This window comes from Lissotriton vulgaris, chromosome 9 (genome assembly GCF_964263255.1).
Source record: "Lissotriton vulgaris chromosome 9, aLisVul1.2, whole genome shotgun sequence".
In the NCBI taxonomy this organism is placed as follows: Eukaryota; Metazoa; Chordata; class Amphibia; order Caudata; family Salamandridae; genus Lissotriton; species Lissotriton vulgaris.
The window spans coordinates 156,800,785-156,820,515 of NC_141697.1; the positions used below are offsets into that span (position 1 = coordinate 156,800,785).

Genomic DNA, 19,731 nt, shown 5'->3' on the forward strand with positions numbered 1-19,731 from the left:
TAGGTACCTTCAGGGACGCTCGAGGAAAAGAAATCATCATCCCTAGAACAGGCATCTGAAAATTTTAAAGAAGTGTGTGGCCACAAGAGAGAAGGATTTAAGTGCCATACAGTTTATGGGTGACAAATGTGGAGCTATATTAAACATTAAACATTTAGAGGATGCTCCCAGATCTAGCAGGGTTTCACGATTTTGCATTCTCATCTTTAGTCAACCGTGCAAATGTTTGAGAAGGAGGCTACCGAACTGTGAGCCTGGGTATGCTTGAGTTCACTCCGGAGGACAATGAAAGAACAGAGGTTAAGCACTTTTTATGGATGGTCATCCTAGTGCTAGGTATCTAAACACCTGCTTTCAGTTAGAGTTCAACATTTTGCTATTTGAAGCTTGAGTGGCAAGAGATCAGATATAGGAGTGGTGCTGATTGAGTTGGATGACAAAAAACTTTGAGAGATGGCCATTGTGTGGATCCAGATCGGAGTTTAACTACACTGTGATACAGATCATTAAAAAGGAGCTTTTGACCCTTTAAGTTGATGCCTTGTTATGATTTCCATTGAGTGTGAGACCTGCATGGAGGTGAAACGGGGTTAACATACGATGAAACTGCCAGATCCTTCCTTAACTCCATCAAAGAGCGTTGTGATTGTTCGGAGCAGAGTTTTGGAATGTAGATTGTAAAAACATGGTGTTATTTGTGGTTTCCGGTTTGGTACTATATCCAGGTCAAGATGACATGATACAGCGATGAGCTTTTTATATTTCCTGAATTTCCTGGTCTTTCATGTTTTCTCTGTTCTCCAAACTCCAACTGAGAGATCTCTCTGTAGTTAACTTACTTATACATATTGCTGAGAGGGCAATATTCATAATGAATTTCAGCAGAGATACTTGCTTTATTTTTGAGGCATCAATGTGTTTTCGCAATTTGAAGAGATAGCGGTTTGATCACAATCCTACAGTTTGGTCAAGTACAGAAGCTGGAATTAAAATCATGGTTAAATAATGCAACACAAATATGCAAAACACCACAAAACCAAGTCCATTGTTAATTCTCTACTAAATTAATTTTATTTTTACTCTGAAGGTGCAGCCCGAGCCAGGGGTGAACTTGGCAGAAATCATGATTTCATGAATCTTTATCAGCAGTTGGAATCCATGTTTGCAGGATCGAGGGTGTCTGAAGCAAATGGGAGTCTTCTTTTCAACACTATCCTTGGTCAGTGGTGTTCTTTGAATCATTTGTCTATCAATTTACATATTTACTTATTCTTATTTTGTCTGATAGTATGAGTGTGCTTGTTAAACAGCGTATGCACCATTGTGTTGATAGATGAACTCTTGGTACTTTATCCCGACATAAACCTTTGATTATTATTTAGTAGATATCTCACTTTCAGGATAATTTTATTGATGTTGGTCCTGACAGAGCAAAGCTTAGTGTTCTGTAATGTGTTGGTGGGAGATTAGGCACACATATGTACATGTTAAAGAACACCAATAGCACGCGTCTCATTGTGTACTAATGACATTGCTGGAAAACCATTGTAAGAAATTGGGTTATAATTTGAGGGAAGTAAGTACCCAACTCCATTATTAATCATAATCCTTGTCCGGGTGTACTGTTAATTAAATTAACCTGAGCTCAATCACTTTGAGCTATAGCACAGAGCAGACAGGCTTAATTTAGAAGCAATGTGCAAAGTATTTATGCAGGACTAAACAGTAATAAAGACTAAGTGCAAAAGAATAAAAATTCAAAAACAAATTGGAAAAATAGAGTAAAATGTAATAAACAAAATGATGCCAAAAAGATCAAATACCCATTTGGAGAATCAAAGATATGATTATTTAAATGTTTAAATAGAAACAGAGCCAAGAAGAACGAAGTGCCACTGATAGTCAAAGCTCACGGTAGCACAGAGCCTAGGCTCAATATCAGGCTGACAGCAATGGAGCACAGGTCAGACTTACTAACGAGGTTCGTCCTGGTCAAATATTTTACACTCTGACTTTAGTCTTTTAAGTCCCAAATCACCACAGGACTACATTTCTAAACCCTCCCAGAACCTCAGGGGAGGCACTTAAAGACTCGCAGGGTGTTCGGTAGAGACCACAGCAGAGTGCAGGCCAGTTGCCACTGGTCAGTTGCAGAAAAAGGCTTCTTGTAACTTGTTGTGTCCCTTTACCTGTAGCCAAAAATCTGCCTTATGATCCTTGGAGTCCACTTCTTTGTCCTGAGTACAAGAGGAGGAGCATGTTCAGTCTTCTAGGCCCTGCTCTGGTCTCAGACAGCCGGTCCAGGAGACCTCTGAAGTAAGTGCCAAAAGGTGCAAAATGTATTCCTGGCACAAGCTAGTGGTTGGCAATGACCCCTGGGGACGCCCTAGCCAATGGATTAAAACCCTACCCTCTTTAGGCATTTTCAAGATGGCCAGAGTCTTCGACCACACTTGGGAACTGAGGAGTGGGGATGTGCAAGGGGAGTGCATATGTTAATCCTCATTTCCTCCTACATCTAACACTAAACTCCAGATTGTGGCAGTCTCTGTACCCCCAGTTAACTCTGATGCAGAAGTCTGGTAAAATTAAAGGAGAGCTTTCAGTAACCAGACAGTGGATAGGCACCAAATGTTTTGCATTCTGATTCCCTCCTTCAAAGTGTGCCCTGAATATTATATGTAAACCCAGCAGACTTTTCAAATAGAATGAGACTTTAAGGACATTTTTAACATTAACCTTTGCATGTTCTATTTTTAATGGATAGTAAGGCTTACTTAGGGGTGACATCTATTTTTAAAAGGAGGTTTTAGGGCTGTCAAAATGGTTTCTTTTGGTAGGTTGACTTGGCTGTTTAAAATTGCACAGCCAGGCTACAGTGGTAGGCCTAGAGACATGCTTTATTCTCGCACTGTATTGGTTGGCACCAGCAGTGCTGCAGTCCACTGGGGACATTTAACTTTGAAGCCTTGGCTGCAGTTTGAACCATATACTAGGTAAGTTAAATGAGCCAACCAATTTCATAATGTTTAAAGGGAGAGCACAAGCACTTTACCTCTGTTTAAAAGGTGTAAAGAGCACTGAGCTCTACAGCCAGCATGTATAGTGTTCAGCAAAAAAATCTGAGGTTAAATATTCTAACAATCATACTAATGACACACTATAAAACCCTTTAACAGAACATAGCATTGAGAGAAACTTCATTGTGCCCGGAATCCACCATCAAAGAGCAGTGATTTCAGTGTGTGAAGCCATATTACACCGTACCCAGATTATGTGCTGTGCAGGCCCATTTAGAGAGCCCCCCCATGTAATTTGTTGAATCAGTGAAGCTGGTTTTCTGCATTCATTCAGAACCTGGTTGCAAATCAATGATACGCCATTGAGTGCAGAGCTGGGGCCTACTTCAAACAGATTTTAGATGGGAGACCTAGAACAAAACACAGCTGCTAAGATTGCCTGCAGATTTCAGGTGGGCTTAGAAAAGTGTACCATGGCCAGTTGTTTTCAACTTTATAACTTGGGTTGGGAAAGGAACCTACACCACCTAGGCTTTCCCTATAATTGCCTATGATTCCGAAACCCTAGGGGCTTAGCTTGCTATATTTATCAGAGCAATTGCATTAAAATCTGCCACAGCATTTTATTACGTTTATATGTTTGTAGTGGAATGTCGAACAGAGCGTTACGGAGTGCCTGCCCTATGGAAATTGTCACCCTTTCACAGTAATAAAAACATTTTCATGACAATATATTTTCAAAGAACAAGTATATTTGTCAAAATCATTAGCTGACTGTTTCATAAAGAGTACCATGTTTACAACCGTCCCCCAAAAAGTATTTGGTGTGGATGAAGCCAGCATGGCGAATACTGGAAACTATTTCTCTCCCTTGTCGCAAAGGTTATAATACCCATTTAGCTATTCAGAAATGAGCCTTGTGTGCAGCACCATTCGAATTATGCATCTTGTGATAACATTACGCCATTATTTTGTCATTTTTACATGTTAAGCCTGTATGGGCAAGGTGTCACCTCATAAGTACATATCAGACACCCAAATATAGCAATAAGCAACAGAAAGATGATTAGTTATCCTTTGTGAAGTATCTTCCACTGTGCAGCAACATGTTGCCTTGGTTTTAGTAACTTTTGTGCTGTTTGAGCTAGAAATCTTTTTTGTTCAAATGTGCAAATTATGCAGCAGTTGAGGGAATATGTGGGCAATGCGGCAAATCCAAATATATGCGCAAAACACTGTGGCCCAAAATATTGCATAATTTTATTGGGCTTGCTTGTGTGGCTTTTAAAAAGGAGATGCATTGGTGGCTCTGTGAGGCCACTGTAGGGTGGTAGTATTTTATAAACACTCCAAAAGAAATTATAGTAAATATTTGTTTATAAATGATATTTTTATCTCACAATGCTGCCATCAGTGTGGCTCTGTAGCTCTTTAAACCATCTCCAAATTACTTGCAAGCCTGAGCTTATGTATAAAGCTTCGCTATCCAGTAATACACAAGCCTTTGTGTGCCAAGTAGACTTCTGCAGTGTTGTCCAGTCGAAAGCCTGGGCGCTTACCTGCCTAGTCTAGTTTTGGGAAAGCCTGAAAAGTGCATGCTTGAAGTGTGTCCTGTGTGGGATCCTTGGTTTAAGGGTTGGGTTGAGTACTTTACTGCACAAGCTAATGGCAGCATTTGATCCAGCTAGCAGTATGTTTGAAAGTATTTTTAGCTACCTTCTATGAGCAACAATGTAGAGGTTCTGTTATTTTGATAGTTTTCTGAATACAGGAGGTGCAAACTTTGATTTCGCTATGTATGTTGCACATATAATTTCTAAAAAGGCGATTACTTTCTGCCCCATGACCTGGATGCCACCAAACCCAGACCTAGGGCCTCCAAAGCCTTAAACTACAGTCGATAAAGAGCTCTGCTGAGAAGATAATGGGCTACACTATCAGCAAGACAAGGGAATTTTTTTTTCAAGACTTTCCACTACCCTTATAAGTAACTGAGAGATGAGTTTAGGCAGCTGTCCCATTCATAGTCAGGCAGGATGGTGGTGCCTTCAATCACATTTTAAATACTAGAATTATTGGAATCATGCCTTTGATGCATCATCTCCACAACCACACTGGCTACTTGCACCAAGGGTGGTGCAAAAGAAAGGTTACCAATTTGAAATGGTGCTGCCTGAAATGTATTTGTCCGTAAGCAGTGGAAGTGCTGAAACATATGAGAGAAAACAATGTAGAAACTCTGAAAGTATAGGTTCTTCTATTTCCACCAACCACTGCTTTGTTACCACTTTATGCTGCACTTGCGCCACCTTTGAGTGAAAATGCTTTCTGATCCTGAAGAAGAGCAGAAATGACTGTGGAAGTCAAACACCTGCAGAAGAATTGAGTCGATTCAGCTTTCCCGTGAATCTAGATTACTGAGGGCTGTTCTCAAAAGTAAGTGAACTGCATTGTTCTTTCTAAACCTCGGCGAGACTGGGACTTTACCTGCACTCCTGTAGGCGCCTGCACCTAGGAATCACTTACTCTGGTGGACCCGCTGCCTGTGTTGGTGTGCCTGCTCACCCCCCGTCGCCGCATCTTCGTAACATCTCTGCGGCCGCTGTGCTGGGGTGAGCTTGCGGGGCTGAACTACATTCCCCAGAGGATCTTGCGGCCGGAAGCCGCACAACGGGAAAACGCGCCAGGAGGCGCACAAATAGCCGCATCACTCCCGGTGGAGCGGGGCTGCATTTTTCTTTCTAAACCTCGGTGAGACAGGGACTTTACCTGCACTCCTGTAGGCGCCCGCACCTAGGAATCACTTATTCTGGTGGACCCGCTGCCTGTGCTGGTGTGCCTGCTCCCCCCCACCGCCGCATCTTCGTAACATCTCTGCGGCCGCTGTGCGGGGGTGAGCTTGCAGGGCTGAACTACATTCCACAGAGGACCTTGCTGTCGGAAGCCGCACAACGGGAAAACGCACCAGGAGGTGCACAAATAGCCGCATCACTCCTGCGTCGCGGGAGCGCGCCGAGGGAAGCCCGGGACAAGGCCGGGGCCGTCTGCGGCCGTCCGTGGCTGGCCGAGGCTGGGCTGGGCCCAGTCTCTTTATCCAGCTGTTCTGGACTTATACAGTAAGGCAATACTTCCTAATATTGACTCTGGACTTCCCTTTCATCATTATTTCGCCTGTCTTTACGGATATTGCTGCATGTCTTTTCTGTATTGTGGTTTATGGTGTGTTTATCTGTGCTCTTGAATATATCACATCATGGCCCCCGCCCTTCTAAAGGTAGACCCTCTCTAGTGGGAAGGTCAGTCAGAGGGACTCTGGATAACATTATCACCAGGGCCACCTCAGTATTAGAAAGGGAAATAGTCTTAGCAGAGCGACGCTTGTCTGCAGAACATCTTAACAACAAATGCTTGTCTGCAGAACATCTTAACAACAAGCGCTCGTCTCTGGGCTCTATTCAACTAGCGACCACACCACACACCACGAAGCAAACAGATTCCCTTGTTAACAACTCAACAAGTGACCATAATATTCCACTACTCTTACAAGATAGAACACTATCAACTAAAACACATAGCGATCAAAGTATGGACGCCTCCAGCTCCCCTTCTAATTCCCCATCAGCAGTGATAGTTTTATCAGGGAATCCCACATCATTGGCAAAGTCCCCACAAATCGAGACCCAGAAGTCTAAAAATAAAAGATCAGCCCAAGGTCCCCCACTGCAAAAAAGAAAGAGGGGGGGGCAGTCATTTTAGCAAATGTGGCAAAACACCAAACTCCACGGGCCCCTCAAAAGAACCAACTGTAACTTCTAGATTAGCCCAACCCAAACATGATTCTTTAATAGACATACCAACCAAGGATTTATTGGGAAGTATAGAGCAATTACTTAGATCACTTCGATTGCCACTCATTGAGAGAATGAAGAGAGTAGCCCAACAACTGGGGTCACTGGAAAAGGCGACTGCAAACAACACCGGCTTAATTAAGAAATTATCTGTGGGGGAGGAGCCAAGCTGGCGACCGTGATGGCCGCTTAGGCTCCCGGCTCCGGTTTCCCTCTCTCCGTGCGCAGACATCCTGATTCCTATCCTGAGCGGATGCCGCAGATTCGTGGAGGCGATGTGCTGTGGTCACCGGCAATATGCTCCGGAGGTCCCGGCCGGCGATAGAAATGCAGAAATTTCCCCTCGGCCTTTCCGGCCGTCAGGGTGCTGAGACCGGGGCCTCGAGTGCGTAGTGAGGCCGGCCACCAACGTGATTATCTCTGCCATGAGCGGGTTGCAGAAGCGGCCGGCCTGCATTGGAAGTCCGCTTGACCGTCTCCTGGGGCAATTGTCCAGCCCACTTCGTGGGACGAAATCGCGAGACACACGGCGCTGCGTGTTGGGGGACAGCTGAGATCGTCCTGTCCTTCTTTGTCGCCGAGCGCGGCCATTGTGTTGGTCCCCCACCGAGACTTGTGGGCAGCCCAGTGTGTGAGACGAGATCCTGCCTTCCACATTAAGGGCTCCGGCCGGAGCCGTTTGTCCTGCAGTCCACTATCCCTGGCATTGGATGTCCCGGGAGACGTCAGGCTGTTCTACGCTCCTTTGTTCTGGACCCAGCCCGGGGCACTACAGGGCTAAATTACATCAGGGTAGCTATGCCGGGAGGCTGCGCCCTAAGTCAAGGACCTCCGTCCGGGAGGGAGAGTGCTGTGGTTCATGGTGTTGCCCCACACCCACATGGGAAGGAGCCCGATTTAAACGATCTCATGGCTGCACTGGACTCCCTTCGCGTGGCTCTAATCGGTGGCGCCTGTGCTTTGGAAATGAGACTGGACGCCATTGCTTCTTCCTTGGGACAGGAAGACTTGCGCTGCCCGCGATGGCATAATGCTGGCATTGCACTATTTTCCGCGCGGAGTGTTTCATCTTTCCCAGTGGTACTGACTGACCCGAGGGGCTGTGCGGACGACTCTACAGCGCCTAGATCTACTTCCCAGATGTTCGACTATCACCAGACAGCTCCTAATATTCCCCGGACATCGTGACTGATACGGCCCGTTGCAGTGTTTCTTTCTTCGATACTTTGTAGTCTACACTTGGACCGCAGGAGTTATGAAGGGACAACAATGGCATGGCTCGATCCTTGCAGGACATGGACGGTTGGTTCTCGATTGTTTGCAAATGAGGGGGGGATGGAGCGGCTTTGTTTGCCCGGGCGGTGGGGCTTAAATGTATGTTATCGAATATTGCTCGCTCAGCTGACGCATAAGGAAGGGCCGGATAGAAGGGGACAGGGTTGAAAACTGTGTGCTGCACGGGACTGATAATTGGCTGGTAGAAACGTGTTTTTTACGGAGCTCATGCTAGTGCCCAGGACTCGCATAACCTGTCTGTATACTGTTCTGAGTTTATCTTCCACGATTTAGCTCTGCTTTTAGGACGTTCATAGTGCGCGGGGGGGGCAATTAGAATGGCCCTCCTCCTTTTTCTTTCCTTACTGGCCTTCAGGCTGGGCGGGGGGGATTTCCCCATCTTTGGGAGGGGTTTCTTTTTATTTTTGGGGCGACAGGCACGCTGCTAGGGGTTAGGCTGTAGCCATCTGCAGGGGTGCAGGGTGGGGGGTTTTGGGGGGGGTCTTGTCCGGTTTTCATTTCTATGGCCTTTTTGTTCCTTCTTTCTCTTTTCCTTCCTTTGAGTAGTACACTGGGTTACTTTTCTGTCTAAATGGTTCTTTCTTTCTCCTTTCTGTAACTATATTTCGGGTGCTCTTTGTACGGGCGACAGGCACGCTACTAGGGGGGGTAAGCCATAGCCTCTGCAGGGGTGCAGGGTTGGGGGTAGGGGGAGGGTCCTCTTTTTTGTTTTATTGTCCTTCCTTAGTTTCAATGGGTCCTTTTTTCCCTCACTTATCTATTTCTTTGTTTCCTTTATCTTTTCTTTCATCTCTTGGGTCAGTATGGAGGTCAAGTATTGCGCCTCTTGTAGTATCTGTACTCTGGGATATTGCTAACTTTATTAAGGTGGTCTTGAGTTCATGGGGTGGGCGATGACTGTTGCGAAATGTGATTAGATATTCCTTTATCCTGATATGTGTACTGTAGCACCGGCACTCCGATAATGATTAGTAGCTCTGTGGACATCCTGATGCGTGCATTGCCCACTCTGTGCCCTTAGGTTGATTGTATGACATCTGATCCTCTTTATTATATATTTTAAAATGAACCTTATCTGATCCTTTAACTCAGTGGTCACAAATATTTGAAGTGCTTTTTGTAATATATGCAGTATGTTGTAATGGTGAACTACTGAGGTGCTCTCTTGTTGACGAACGTGCTACAAATTGATTTTGAGGCCGGCCAGGATGGTTGTAGGCCCGTAATTGTATTCATACGATGCACAATAAAGGTTTTTAAAAAAAAAAAAGAAATTATCTGTGCCCAGTATACCACATCCAACTAGTGTTATCCCAACCAAACTAAACACACACACACAGAAGTATTTCCTACCAAATCTGTGACTAACAACGATCCAGCTTCGGCTAATATTATGGCTCAGAGGCGGAAGGAAATAACTGAGACAAAGAATAAGGAGGCAGAGATAGGAGTGCAACCCCATGCTTCTGAGACCCCCCAGACCAAAACACTTACAATCCCTGTTCCTGGAAAGATGGATGGGGGAGAAAAGTTACAAATTGATCTGCCACCGGAGGCGGTGCCCGCTTGTTGTGGTACTCGCAGGGGTCCCAATGCTAGAGAATGGGACAAGTGAAGGCTATTATCAATTAAAGAACAAAGTCGTATATTGGTTACAACAAAATAGGCCACTTCCCCCAAACATCAACGGGGAAATCCTTCATGTACGGCGAGTAGACTGGGTGGGACACAGATCAAAAGAAATTCAGGGAGACATAATCATCAACTTTAGAGACCGTAGGGCAGTCTCGCACATTACCGATTGGTTTCGAGAGAAAGGAAGTAGTGGAATTACACCATACGACCTAACCTACTTTAACCCTCGGGCTCTGTTGACTAATCACCTGATTTCCCGGGTTCCGTCTTTACTCCACACGCAAGGCCCCAGCTTTAACATCCCTACCCATAACCGTTTTGTTGCCCTTTCGGGCCTGGAGGGAGTAGATTGACTCCCTTGTCCGAGAGGGTTGAAGGGGGCTATAGATAGCAAGTGTAGGGAAACACATACTAGTAATGACCCCAATGCTTGTCTCAAATCAGTCATATACCATCTTAAGCCCACACAGGTTCAAGATCAAGGCATTGACCCATTGGAGGGGGACACAGGGTTGAACCCGCTGCCTTCTTTCTGGGACATCAACGGCACCCAATGCAGAATTAGTCGCCACATCATCATCAGGTATGGTGGGATGCAACAGGGAGGGGAGTAATCCACAAATTGTTGCTTTGTTTTGGAATATCCCAGGCCAGCGCTCTAAGCTAACAAATGACGTTTGGCTTATTTTTACCCAAATGTTTAAAATCCTATGTTTTCAGGAGACCTGGCGGTAGGAAAGATCCACATGGAAGGGTATAAAACCTATTTTTCACCTGCTCAACGAAGTACCTCTGGTAGAGCAAAGGGAGGTTTAACGATCTATATATCAAACCTACTCCAAGTAGCTGAAATAACACCTATTAAATTGGAACCCAATTTTCAGGTTCTTAACATCCGTTTAAATAAAAAGGAAAAGTTCCTTTTGGTGAATTTTTATAACAATCTCTCTGAGGGAGAATCAGTGAGCTTAGTATGCCTCATTCGCTCATTATTAGCCAGAATAAGGAGGTCAGCAAAAGAGGCAATAATTATCTGGGGCGGAGACTTCAATCTGGGTCCATGTCAGGATACCAATCGAAACATTTGTGGCATTCATGACGAGAGTGATAATCCTATTCTACACTTCAGGCACACGACTCTAGGTAGCTGTTTAAATGAAATTCTGTTCGATCTGGACCTGGTAGTGGCGAATAAACTGACCAACTCAGATACACTAATGGCTACCACCTTTCATGGGAGAGGTTCTAAAAGCACTATAGACCACATCCTTGTTTCTAACGGAGTGAAGAACGTAGATATACTACTCACCATACACGCAAACGCTCTGAGTGATCACTACCCCCTTAGTATCACCGTGCCCCTGATACAAAATTTTAATCTTGTTAGTACCCTGGCACAAAACAATGTCACTGGACAGGCTTAATGGCTACTCGTTAAAGTGGGGAAAGGTTGACCCCACAGCAATAGCTAAAACAGTGATATCAAACACCCTCCTTCCTATTCAGAAATGCTTAGATATAGATACACCTAACGTAGAAGGTATTGCCAACTTCGGCATGGTAATAAAAGCCATAAACGAAGCGCTGTGGGTAAAAGTGAATCGATCATCAAAGAGGAGGAAGGGTTGGTTTAATCATAGTTGCACGGTAGCCTAATCAAATTTAAAACAGGCTTTACAGAAGACAATAAGGGTCCCTCACGGATCACCACTTTAAGAAAACTATATAACTCTGCAATAAAGGTTAGGAAAATTGAGATAAAGCAACAACTCTGTGATCAACTCCGCGAGATCTGCACTCACAAAAACAGTGCTGCCTTCTGGTTAGTGGTTAAGTCCCCCTTTTTGAATGATAATGTTAACTCCCCAAGAATGGAGGTTTCCATTGACGGAAAGGAATGGGTCGAGCACTTTTCCAAGATCTTCTCTAATGTCACTGTGGTCGTAAATATTTCTGAAACAAATTTTTGTGATCAAATACATACCCCTTATCCCATTTATTTGGAATTCTCAGTTGATCAGGTCGCTCGAGCGCTGAGTGCAAGTAAAAGTGGGAAGGCCCCGGGCCCAGATGGGGTGCCTATAGACTTTTTCAAAGCCCAGATGGATCTTTGGACCCCTCTTCTGACTAGGGTTTTGAACGCATCCTGTACGACGGGCCTCATGGAGTCATGGACCAAATCAATATTGGTCCCTATTTTTAAAAAAGGTGACCGGGGTCTGTAACTTGCTATCGTCCAATCTCCCTGTTAGACTCTCTTGGTAAAGTGGCGGGCCGCGTAATCCTTGAGCGTCTACAGGAATGGGCGGACGATGGTAGGATTGTATCAGACCTTCAATATGGGTTCCGTGAGGGACTTGGGACCATTGATCAAGCCCTAAACACTCTATACCAATGGATTGGAGAGGGAGATGATTAAGGGGTGCTGGGACCTTCCTATAGTGAACAACCGCCCGATCCCTGCGTTGCTCTACGCGGACGACGTGGTGATACTAGCCCGTACCCCCCTTGAACTCCAAAAGGCATTGAATAGATATTCCGCTTTCATGGCAAGTTTGGACCTAAAAATCAACATTGGGAAAACATTTGTCATGAAGGCAGGGTCTGGTTACAAAGGTAAAACGAGGAACATCTATTTAAATCAGGAAAAACTAGTGACCACATAAAAATACCCCTATCTAGGAATAATGATTGACAATAAACTTTCCTGGAAACCGGCAATTGAAACAAGGAAACTCCTTTTTATAAGAACTACTACAGCTCTTGTCAATTTCTCACGGAAACTGGGGAAGAGAGCCCTCTTGGAACTTGCCAAGATCTACAAAGCCAAATGTCTCTCGGTGGCATTGTATGGGGCGGGTGTTTGGGGCCATGTAGCAATGGACGGGTTACAGAGGGTAGAAAATAACTTTTTGAGGTATCTTCTTTCAGTACCCAAGAGCACGGCTACTTTCTCCTGTCACATGGAGTTGGGACTTTCCCATATGATGGACATGCTACTTTCTCCTGTCACATGGAGTTGGGACTTTCCCATATGATGGACATAGCGAAAATCCAACCACTTTTACTGTGGCGGCGAATCTGGTCGTCGGAAAAAACAACCTTCTCACAGATGATAATTTCTGACTGCATGGCCATGGAGAATGCACACAAATCCAGATGGCTGTCATATGTGAAAAGGTTTCTAGACGACATAGGATGGGAAAAATTCCATCAGGATCCCCTTTTAGTCCGTGAGGTTCCAAGGAAAGCTTTTCAGACAAAATGTCTCAATCACCTCGAAGAACGGAGTCTTATGAGCGAGGTCATGAAACTATCGGTTAGACACAGTTTGGATATCCTAACTCCACGTGCCATTCAGCCCTACCTAACCTATAATACCACCAGCTATGAATGTTTTCTTTTGGTAAGGTTTAGGCTGAATTTTTTTCACCGACTGGTTGTCTTTCCAACAAGAAACAATTGGGCAAAAGATCTTCCCTCCTGTCCTGGCGACGATATCTCCACCCAGTCTACCATACACACTATCTTTTTTTGTAAGTTTTACAGTGACGTCAGAAAGAAATGGCTCATACCACTGTTAAAGCTAATGGGTTTTATAAGATGTTGCCCTGCATTTCTCTTCTTACAGTTTCTGGAGGGAGAAAGGCTGGTTATTACAATTGCTAGCTTCTTGAAGTGCATCGTCAGTCATAGAACCAATTTAGAGTGATTAAATGAAACTAAAAGCTATAACATACTTATCCACCTGTGGTTCATTGTTTTTTCTCCCATGTATAGATCGCTGCTCCCTTTTTTATGCTCTTTGTTCTATCTTCGATTTCTAAGTTTTATATATGACATTTGTTATAAAGTACTTCAATTAAGCATCACAAGTTGCAATAACCCTATAGAAGGAACATGTCCTCAAGGCCGTATCTATCCCTTTATATGCGGATTGTACATACATATATAAAGATATTGTAAATATTTTAAATTGAAGATGTATATCTACACGGTCCATCTTTTTTAATTCCTGCAAGAGGCCATATAAAATGAAATAAGTGGAGAGATATCCTCGATAGTACATAGGTTTTTAAAGTGAAATATTGTATCCCAATTTTATAGTTTTTTATTGTAAATAAATGATTGAATGTATGCTTTTATGATTTTGCAACTTAAAATCGAATAAAGCTTAAAGAAAGAAAGTGAACTGGCAAGACTACAGAGAAGTAAAAGATTAGGAGCATCTTGGAACTCGTCTTTTGAAATGAACACTTTTCAACAATTCTTTTGCTCCATTTTAAAAAGGAAAAAAGATTAAACATTTAAACTTGGCAATGTTCAAGCATGAGCAAATGTAGTAACCCTTTTGTCTCCATCAGGTACTACATGTATGCTGCCACCATCATAGCTGGACTCTTACTGCCCGGCCTTGATGTCCAGCTCTTTCAGAGTCAGTTCATGAGCCAGAAGTAGTTTCTTCTCTGCTAAGAACCTGTCAGCTTTTTTTCCTAAGCCTCTATCTTTAACTTAGCCATCTTCAGTTCGAATTCTCTCTCCTCCTTCCTCTCCCTCCGCTCCTCTGGGGTTAGGCTACGGGAGCAGACACTGTATCCTGCTCTCTCAGGGAGCTCAAATTCAGGGGTGTCCCCCTCAACTGCTGCAGGTGATTCCTCAGAATTCTCAAGCTCCCCCATTCAATCACTCTACTTGGAGCTGGCTTCTGCCCCAGCCCTCCGCACCTTTTGAAATTCCACCTTTTTGGTGGCACTCTTGTCAGGGACTCCCATCTCCTTACAAAATCAAGCAAAGTGAACTAAGTCTTTTAAGTTGGGCCACTGAGTATGTTTCCAAGTTGGCCTGCTCACGTTCTGTGACTCCAGGCGGCGACATGATGTAAAGGAAAAATTACAAAAAGCATTACAGTCAAAAAACTGAAATGGTCTTGGATGGGTAATGTACACCTAGTTTTGCAGCGTGAATCTTTCTGGATTCACTATGCTGGTGAATTATTCCACGGTCTAGTGGTTGGGTCCTGAATCGTAGTCTTTTTTTTTCTTTTTCGTATCCCAGGTGGGCGTCGACGTTCCGCCTTTTGGTGCCCTTCCTGTGACGTCGGCGTGCTTCCTGCGAAAGCTCCCACCCTTGGGTGTTATCTTAAGATTCTTTTTCCGCCGTTGGGTCTGGATCGTCACCGAGAGTATCCAGAGTTTTTGGAGAAGAAGATATAGACTGAAAATCACGAAAAATATTGGAGAATACATCTCGAAAAGCAAGACCACTGAACCGGGACGACGAAAAAGGAGGAGAGCATCGAAAACTTAGACGTCCAAAGGAGAATGCGCACACAGGGGGCCACCTGAGCGCAGGAATGGACAAAACACCTTTCAAATTCTGCTGCCATTGCCACCACAAATACGCGCAGAAGGACCAGCATACGGTTTACAACCTCTGCCTGCCGGTCGACCTTGAGAGCAAGGATTGCAACGCCTGCTCCGTTTTTACCCCGAAGACTCCCAGGGTAAGAGAAAGACCGAGGAGAGCCAACTACAACATGTAAGGCCAATGTCAACCTCCGTTGTTCTGGGACTTGGGCCTCTCCAGTGGGGAAGAGGACAACATCGCCGAGGTACCAGATGACTAGACGGTCGTAGAGACCGAAACGAAAACTACAAAGGAGGTAAGAGAAATGTCGACCCCTAAGACCCCGACAGACTCACGAAAAACAGAGTCTAAGTCCTCGAAAGGAGCACTGGCACCAAAACATTCAACGGACGCAGCTGCATCCAGGGACAAACAGCCCAGCGGATCCTTCGAAAAAGGACTCCCAGTCGGCGAAAACCCAAGACAAGCCAAGGTCGTCGAAGCATGTCCCCGAAAAGGCTAGCTCGACAACGAAGGACAAGGACCCGAAGGCAACGTCGACATCGAAGAGATCGGCCGTATCCCTCAACGCCGAACAGGCCGCCGAGATGGAGAGGAAGAAGAGAAGGCTTGAGGCTGAAATGGATAACATCTTGCAAAGGAAAAGGGAATTCGATGAGTGGATGAAAAGGTTCACCATCCCGTGGAAGCCGACGACTATCATCGAGGTTGAGGACGAAGAGGAGTTCGACGCCAAAGTGCCGCTGAAAACTCCGGAGCCCCAGGAACACCAAGAGGAGGAGGGCCTATACTATTACGAGGGAGATGAAGACCACCAAAAAAGTTTGGGGTCTGCATCCTCGGTGGCGCAGGACCTGGATTGGCAGGACCTCAACGCTGAAAGCCCGAAAGAGGCAGTGGAAATGTATCCTTCGAGGCCTTCACCGCCAGATGACAATGGCATCTACAATATGGTCATCAGGAATGCGGCAGCAGCATACGGGGTGAAACTGGAGAAAGAGAAACCAAAAGCCTGCTTACTCTTAAAGACCCTGCTCCACACTCAAGCTAGGAGTCAATTCCTCCCCATGCTCCCAAGTGTTCTAGACCAGGGAAGGGAAGCATTCAAGGAACCATCAAGCTGCAGGTCTGTCACACCTAGGACAGAGAAGAAGTACAAACATTCCTCCAAGGATCCACCATACATCCAGGGATCCGTCACGGCTGACTCCATCATTGCAGCAACAGCCAGAAAAAGGGCCATAGTCCCCACAAACTCGGGCCCACCTCCAGACAAGGAGAGTAAGAGGATAGACCTCACTGGGAGGAAAATAGAGAGGAATGCAGCAGTCCACTGGTGCATTGCCAACTCTAATGCCCTACTCAACAGATATACTTACCAGCATTGGGAAGAGGTCAGACAGCTACTCAAACACCTCCCTGAACAGTACCAATAGAGAGCAACACACCTGGTGGAGGAAGGGAAGAACATAGCAAACTCATGCCTAAAATCAGCCCTGGATGCGGCAGACACATCCAGCAGGCTCATGATGATTGGGATCACAGAAAGAAGGCATGCCTGGCTGAGGATCTCAGGTTTCAAGCCGGAAGTCCATATTAATAGTCTGTACACACCCTTCAACGGAGAGACTCTGTTCGGAGTGCCAGTGGATCAGAAAATGACGCAACTCAAGAAAGAGAATTAAACTGCAAGGTCCATGGGGCGTTGATATTAAGAGGAATGAGCAGGGGCACACCGACACAGTGACCAAACTGAAGAGGTGGAAACCAGCCGGGAACGTCACATCAGATATTCCAGCAGAACTACCAGGGCGACAACCAAGCGCAGCAGGGCCAGCAAAAACAAACCTGGCAATACCAGCCTCTGGGCCAGTCCTTTCGCTGGAGAGCGAATGGACGGGGACAAACAAGAAGAGGGGGCCAGCAAACCACCTCTAAGTGACTCCGCTCCACAAAACGTGCCCACCCACACAACACCTCTGGAGGAGGGGCACAACAAAACAAGCAAAGAAGTTTTACACTCACTCAAATCAGGGATCAACAAACATGTAACACCAATAGGAGGCAGACTAAAACTCTTCTTCCAGTAGTGGAAGAAAATAACAACACACAAATGGATACTGAACATACAGTTCAGATACTGTATAGAACTAGAAAAGAAGCCTCCAAACAGGAAACTAAAAAGAAAGGTGCGTTCAGCGAAAGAACTCGCGTTACTCCTAAAGGAAGCACAAGAACTCCTACACAAGGAGGCGATAGAAACAGTACCATTCAAAGAAAGAAACAAAGGAGTTTACTCAAACTACTTCCTCGTACCAAAGGTGGACAAAAGCGTTAAGACCCATCCTGGATCTACGGTTCCTAAACCAATAGATAAAGACTCAAAAATTCAAAATGGCATCACTACAAGCAGTCATCCCTCAGATAAGGGATGGAGACTTTATGGCCACCATAGACCTCAAAGATGCCTACCTACACATTCCCATGAACAGACAACACAAACATCTACTGAGATTTGCCATCGACAAAGAGCACTACCAGTACCCAGCCCTAGCCTTCAGGCTAAAATCCGCACCAAGGGTCTTCACCAAATGCCTTGCAGCGGTAGCAGCGCACCTACGGAGGGAAGGGATTCATGTATACCCCTACCTCGACTACTGTCTGATAAAAGCAAGTTCCCTACAAACAATGCGAAATACATGCACAGGTCACAGAGACGCTGACAGAACTGGGATTCTCAATACACTGGGGGAAATCCTAGATGGAACCAGAACAAGTGAAGATCTTCTTAGGCGCACAGATCAACACCATACAGAGCAAGGTGTTCCCCAGCGACAAGGGAACACTTGCCCTGCTGAAGGAGACAAGTCAATACCTGAAGGGGCGAGCTCTGACGGTGAGGACAGCGAGCAAGATCATGGGGATGATGGCGTCCTGCATACACCTGTCCCCAACATACGACTCCACATGAGACCATTCCAGGAATGGCTCCAATAAAAATAGTCTCAAGCTACAGGGAGTTGGGAAGATCTAGTGGTTGTAACACACGCAGTGCAGGAGGAAATAGCATGGTGGAACAAGGAGAACATAACAAAGGGGAAGCCTTTAACACTGCCAAACCCAACAGTGACCGTCACCACAGACTCATCCCAGAGCGGATGGGGAGCACACATGAACCAGCTCAAGGTGCAGGGTCTGTGGACTCCAACAGATGTGATCAAACACATCAACTACCTGGAACTAAAGACCGTGTTCCTTGCCCTAAAAGCCTTCCAGAAACAACTGTACAAGCAGAGAGTGTTGATACAAACCGACAACACAACAACAATGTTCTACATCAACAAACAGGGAGGAACACAATCAGTTGCACTATCCTACCTAGCGCAGGAGATATGGAGATGGGCCACTCCACCAGATATAGACTTCCTGGCTATACACCTACCAGGGAAAGACAACATGGAGGCAGACAGGCTCAGCAGACAGACATCAGCATCCCACGAGTGGGAGCTCAATGCACAGGAAACTCAAAAGCTATTCAAAAAGTGGGGGACACCAAAAATAGACCTATTTGCAAAACACCAGAATGCAAAATGCCAATACTTCGCATCCAGGCAACCAAGGGAACAATCCCAGGGGAATGCCCTATGGATAAGCTGGTCGAAAACATTTGCCAGCGCTTTCCCCCCCAATACCACTGATACACTGATACAAAGAGCTCTCCAACCCCAACGCCGCAAACAACGACATCACCCCTTCGCAAGACCTCTGCAACTCCCTCGCCTCCTACTTCCACAACAAGATCGCGGAAATACACAACAGCTTCAGCACTCAACCGACGCACGCCACGACCGAACCACCGCCCCCCACCACCACCCTCCACGCCTGGACCCCGATCAGCACCGAAGACACCGTCCGCACGATGAACTCCATCCTCTCCGGATCTCCGACCGACCCCTGCCCTCACCACGTCTTCAACAAGGCCGACGCTGTCATCGCACCCCACCTACGGGACATCATCAACACCTCCTTTGACACCGCCACCTTCCCGGAGAGCTGGAAGCATGCCAAACTCAGCGCTCTTCTGAAGAAGCCATCAGCCGACCCCACCGACCTCAAGAACTACCGCCCCATCTCGCTGCTCCTGTTTCCTGCAAAAGTCATCGAGAAGACCGTCAACAAACAGCTGGCCGCCTTCCTCAAGACGAACGGATCCCTCGACCTCTCGCAGTCTGGCTTCCGGGCCAACCACAGCACCGAGACCGCACTGATCGCAGCAACCGATGACATCCGAGCCCTGCTCGACAACGGAGAAACAGCGGCCCTCATCCTCCTGGACCTCTCCGCGGCCTTCGACACTGTCTGCCACCGTACCCTAGTGCAGCGCCTCAGCGACGTCTGAATCCAGGAGAAGGCACTGGAGTGGATCATCTCCTTCCTTGCCGGAAGGACACAGAGAGTCCGCCTCCCCCCGTTCAGATCAGAAGCCACCGAAGTCATCTGCGGCGTTCCTCAAGGCTCCTCGCTCAGCCCTCTTCAATGTCTACATGAGCCCCCTCGCAGCCATT

At 46.0% G+C, this 19,731-nt stretch overlaps 1 protein-coding gene across 2 annotated transcripts in view; it reads left to right on the forward strand.

Annotated features, from left to right (window-relative positions):
* The window catches only part of FANCM (FA complementation group M), an 861,212-nt gene that overhangs the window by 368,780 nt on the left and 472,701 nt on the right, over positions 1–19,731 (forward strand). The window contains exon 7 of one of the 2 annotated variants that reach the window (XM_086937264.1): positions 1,088–1,219. The exons of the other annotated variant lie outside the window; for it this stretch is intronic. Coding sequence (XP_086793390.1) covers positions 1,088–1,219 — 132 coding nt within the window. The remainder of the gene's footprint in view (positions 1–1,087; positions 1,220–19,731) is intronic. 2 annotated transcript variants of the gene reach the window in all.